Genomic DNA, 5,174 nt, shown 5'->3' with positions numbered 1-5,174 from the left:
ATGTGTGTGTGTGTGTGATGGTGTGTTATATGTGTCGTTTATGTGTGTGTTATGTGCTGTGTTTACTGTTGTGTGTTTACGTGTTGTAGTGTGTTTGTGTTTGTGCGTGTGTATGGTTGTTTATTGTGTGATGTTGTTTATGTGTGTGTTTATGGTGTGTGTATTCGTGCTTGTGTTGTATGTTCTGTATGTGTTGCGAGTGTGTTGATGTGTGTGTTTATGTGTGTGTTTATTGCGTGTTTGATATGTGTGTTTGTGTGGTGTTTGTGTGTTGTTCTGTTGTGTTATGAACTCTCAGTGTGTGTGTGTGTTGTGTGCATGTCGTGTGCTGTTGTGTGTCGCTGCTATGTATGTGTGCTGTTTGTGTTGTTGTTTATGTGTGTGGTGTGTTGTGTGTGCGTAGTGCTGTGTTTATGTGTTGGTATGTTGTGGTTTCATGGTGTGTTATTGTGCTGTTGTGTTGTATTGGGGTTTGTGTGTTGTGTTTGTGTGTGTTTGACTTGTGTCTTAGTTGCTGTTGACTGGTGTGTTGTGTATGGGTTGAATGTGTGTGTCGTGCTAGCTGTGTATGTGTGTGTTATGTTGTGTGTTTATGGTGATGCTGTGTGTTGTGTGCTGTATGTGTGCTCTTATTGTGTTGTCATGTGTGTGTCGTTAACTGATTTGATGTGTGTTTATGCTGTTGTGTTTATGTGTTGTTGGTTTAATGTGTGTTTGTGTTGTGTGTATGTGTGGCGTTTATGTGTGTGTCATGTACGTGTGCTGTGTACTGTACGCTGGTTGTATGTGTTTGGTGTGTGTGTTATGTGTCTGTTTATGTGTTCTGTTCTGGTTTGTGTGTGTTTATGTGTGTTTTATGTGTGTGTTTGCGGTGTGTGTGTGGTGTGTGTGTCTTATGGTGTGTGGTGTGTGTGTGTGTGTGCTGTTTGTGTTTTGTGTTTATGTGTGGTTTATGGTTGTGTGTTTATGTGGGTGTGTATTGTCATGTGTGTGTGATGTGTGTATGTGTGTGCTTTTATGTGTGTGTTTTGTGTGTGTGTGTATGTGTGTTTAATGTGTGTGGTTTATGTGTGTGTGTGTTTGTTGTATTTATGTGTGGTTACTAGGTGTTGTATGAGACTAGTGCTGGGGTGTGTGTCGTGGCTGTGTGTATGTGTGTGGCTGTATGTGGTGTGTGTATGTGCTTTTGTGTTTGTATGTTGTGTGTTTGTGTTCCACTCGTGTTATGTTTATGTGCTGTTTATATGTGTATGTATGGTGTGTGTGTGTTGTATGTGTGTGTGTTGTGTGGTGTTTATGGTGTGTGTTTATGTGTGTGTGTGTTTATGTGTATGTTTACGTGTGGTGTTTGTGTGTGCTGTTGTGTTGTGTATGTGTGGTGGTGTTTATGTGTGTGTTTGTGTGTAATGTGTGCTGTTTATATGTGTGCTGTAGTGTGTTTTTGTGTGTTTTTCGGTCTGTGTAATGTGTGTGTTCTGTGTGTGTGCTGTGCTTTGTTTGTTTGTGTGGTGTTTGTCTGTGTATGTGTGGGTTTATGTGATCTTATGTGTGTGTTTATGTGTTGTGTTGTATGGTGGTGTGTATGTTGTGTCATGTGTGTGTGTATGTTAGTGTTTATGTGGTGTTATGTGGTGTCATGTCGGTGTTATGTGTGTGTTTATGTTGTGTGTGTGTATATGTGTGTGCTTTTGGTTTTGGTGTTCGTGTGTCGTTATGTGTGGTATGTTGTGTGTGTGCGATATGTGTGTTTATGTGTATGTTTTATGTGTGTGTTTGTGTTGTGTGTAGTATGTGCCTGTGTGTGTTATTGTATGTTGGGTGTTTGTGTGTGTGTTTGTGTGTATGTGATGCTTGTGTGTGTGTGTATGTGCTGTGTGTGTGTTTGTGTGATTTTTGTGTGTGTTTGTGTGTTGTGTGTGTGTGGTGTGATGTGTGTGTTTGTGTGTATGTGTGTTTACTATGGTTGTTGTATGTATGTGTGTGTTTATGTGCTGTTGTTTATGTGTGTATATGTTGTTTAGTGTGGTGTGTTGTTAATGTGCCTGTGTGTATGTGTGTGTTCATGGTGCTGTTATCGTGTGCTGTGTGTGTGTGTGTGTGTTTGTTTTATGTGTGTGTGTGTATGTGTGTGTTAATGTGTGTGTGCATGTGTGTGTGTATGTGTGTGTTTATGTGTGTGTGTGTGTATGTGTGTGTGTGTTTATGTATGTGTTTATGTGTGTGTTTATGTGTGTGTTTGTGTGTGTGTATGTGTGTGTGTATTTATGTGTGTGTTTATGTGTGTGTGTCCAGGCCAGGGAGAGCGTTGCTCTGAGAGAGACCCTCCAGGCGGAGCGTAAGGCCCACAACACTGAGCTGGACGCCCTGCGGGGGGCGCTAGTTAAGCTGGAGAACCAGTTAGAGACCCAGCTCCAGATCCAGCAGTCTCAGCCCAGCACCGCCATCACAGAGGGGGAGACGGAGGAGAGGAGGAGGGCAGAGGAAAAAGCAGCCCAGGAGATCCTACGACTCACACAGGTAGGTCTTGTTGGTCCTAATGGATCCGAAACAGCTCTTATGCTTTTCTGCAGAATAGTGGTATTTAAGGTCTCTCTTCTTTCTCTGTTTACAGGAGGTGCAGGCCCTGTGGGTTGAGAGGGACTGTTTGGGGAAAGAGAAGGAGGATCTGACCACTCGATTACTGGAGCAGGAGACAGTTCAGGAGGGTAGGTCTATTCATAACAGGTATCTGTTTTCAGTGCGTCTRTCTCAATTTTCTTTGTAATCCTATGCTTTATGTCTGTGCATCCAGAGAGTGTAGTACAGGCTGTGGCCCAGGAAGGTAAAGCTCTGACAGCAGAGCTGGATGAGGAGAGGAGGAAGTACCAGGGTCTGCTCAGAGAGTTCACCAGGCTGGAGCAGAGATACGAAAACCTACGGGAAATGAGCATGCTCACTGAGGTACTCACACATTATATTCAACTCCATATTCCACTAGCCTGGGTGCAGGCCTTTCTGTTTTGCCTATGTGACGTATCAATGTAGCATTGTTGAGAGACACTCAGGGTATAATATTCAACCTCGCTGAAAAATATGTTATATCTCTGTGTTACCGCTGCAGCACTCTAAGGGCTACAGACGGACAGATTCAAACCAAAGCCTGATCATGGAGCCCCCATCTCCGTCCCCGATGTCGCCGCCCTTTTCCGGGCCCCCTACCTTCCCAGCCACACCTTCCTTCTTCGGCCTCCCTCCCTTCCCCTCTCCGGAGGAGGTGAGGAGGGTTAGTGTGACGTCCCCCACCGCAGAGAGGAGGGCCTGGCTTAGCTCTGACACACCCATGGTGAGATGCACTCCCTCCCTCTGGATGGCTCCCTAACGGGGAATCAGTAGGAAATGTGTGGTTCAGTTCTACTTATCAATCAATATGGCTCCTGTGGCTGAGACTGTGCTCTGTTCTTTACCCAGGACACTTTGATGGAGAATATGGGTGTGGCTAAAGACTCAGCCGGGAAGATGACCGGAGAAGACCTGTGGCACGCCTATGATGCTGTACGAGTGGCCAACAAGTCCGTCCCTATTCCCTGATCAATACGTTCACAGCAATATTGTTATATTTTATCATTAAAAGAATACAGATGTATTCTACCCTGTCTTTGTGTAACTGTCAGGTTCCTGGAGAACCAGCTGCGTAGCCAGCACTCTCAGGAGGAGGCGGAGCTGGAGGCTCTGCGGCTGCAGGCTAAACGGACGTGCTCTGATCCCTCCCCCTCTGCAGACCAGCAGGTAGGGTCTCGTATGAGCGGTCTGGGAGCGTCAGGTGGACTACAGTGCAGATTCTGTTACTTTGAGCATCACCGCTGTAAACGTGTCATAATGGCCCTGCATGTTTACTTACTGTTCAGTACCTGGTGGAACTGGTGGCAGCCAGGGAGCAGGAGGTCTGCAGACTGAGGAGAGAACTGAAGGAGCTGAAACACACAGTCACACTCAGAAGACTACTGGCACAGACAGGTCTGGACAACACTCAACTACATACTTGAAAAATGTCTTGACCGAAATGTCTACAAAATAAATGTGTGGAGGGACACATCGATATCTATCATCGATATCTATCATACTTGTTTGCTCGTCCCCCTAGGCCCAGTGCTGGCCCAGTCCACAGAGGATTCCTCTGCCCCCCATGCCAAGGCTGGGACTGTCACAGGGCTGCTGGAGTGTAGGAAGAGGGATGAGGCCAAGCTCATGAAGACCCTCATCACAGGTAGGACCCCTAACCCTAGCTCCATCTGTATAATTAGTGAATGTGCCCTCTAACCTCCGTGTATGTTCCAGACGTGAGGGTGGACAGTGTCCTCTCCTTGCCCCCTGGCCTGGCTGCCAGTGTGCTGTTCCTGTGTGTACGCCAGGCAGACTGCAGCGGAGACGAAATACGCGCCCGCTCTCTCTGCACTGCTGGGCCTGTCACTGCCGATGAAGGGGCCTCTGAGAGGGTACGCTATGCGCCGCGCACACACAGCACACACACTACACATCAACAGCACACCGCACCACACACACAAACACACACAGACACACACATCACTACACAACTACCACACATCACACACACACACACACACACACACACACAACACACACACACTACACACACCACACACACACACACTTTTCAGTCATGGCTCTCTTACAGGTTTGTTCTTATTCATTTGTTGTGTCTTTGTTTTCCCCTCCTACCAGAAACACTGTAATGATGTGGACATGACAGCACTGTGGCTGAAAAATGCCTGCCTTCTCAATGACCTACTGACCCAGCACTCCAAACAGGTAAGGCATCGACATCTCTCATCAAAATGTCACCAATGTCATGTTATTATCACTAAATACTGTCATATGTTATTATCATTAAATACTGTCATATGTTATTATCACTAAATAGGGTCAGGAGTTATCACTAAATAATGTCATATGTTATTATCACTAAATACTCTCATATGTTATTATCACTAAATACTGTCATATGTTATTATCACTAAATAATGTCAGGAGTTATTATCACTAAATACTGTCATATGTTATTATCACTAAATACTGTCATATGTTATTATCACTAAATAATGTCAGGAGTTATTATCACTAAATACTGTCAGGAGTTATTATCACTAAATAGTGTCAGGAGTTATTATCACTAAATA

The 5,174-nt window shown here is 45.1% G+C and overlaps 1 protein-coding gene across 1 annotated transcript in view; it reads left to right on the top strand.

The window, feature by feature from the left end:
* Window positions 1-5,174, top strand: part of LOC111975934 (unconventional myosin-Va-like) — a 28,252-nt gene that overhangs the window by 12,803 nt on the left and 10,275 nt on the right. The window contains exons 20-29 of the mRNA XM_024004606.2: window positions 2,293-2,517; window positions 2,612-2,705; window positions 2,792-2,940; window positions 3,101-3,322; window positions 3,448-3,548; window positions 3,651-3,765; window positions 3,885-3,993; window positions 4,121-4,243; window positions 4,315-4,472; window positions 4,720-4,806. Coding sequence (XP_023860374.1) covers window positions 2,293-2,517; window positions 2,612-2,705; window positions 2,792-2,940; window positions 3,101-3,322; window positions 3,448-3,548; window positions 3,651-3,765; window positions 3,885-3,993; window positions 4,121-4,243; window positions 4,315-4,472; window positions 4,720-4,806 — 1,383 coding nt within the window. The remainder of the gene's footprint in view (window positions 1-2,292; window positions 2,518-2,611; window positions 2,706-2,791; window positions 2,941-3,100; window positions 3,323-3,447; window positions 3,549-3,650; window positions 3,766-3,884; window positions 3,994-4,120; window positions 4,244-4,314; window positions 4,473-4,719; window positions 4,807-5,174) is intronic.

The sequence above is a fragment of the Salvelinus sp. IW2-2015 genome, linkage group LG16, assembly GCF_002910315.2.
Source record: "Salvelinus sp. IW2-2015 linkage group LG16, ASM291031v2, whole genome shotgun sequence".
In the NCBI taxonomy this organism is placed as follows: domain Eukaryota; kingdom Metazoa; phylum Chordata; class Actinopteri; order Salmoniformes; family Salmonidae; genus Salvelinus; species Salvelinus sp. IW2-2015.
The sequence above is the reverse complement of the archived record's forward strand: the minus strand, read 5'-3'. Positions and strand labels throughout refer to the sequence as shown.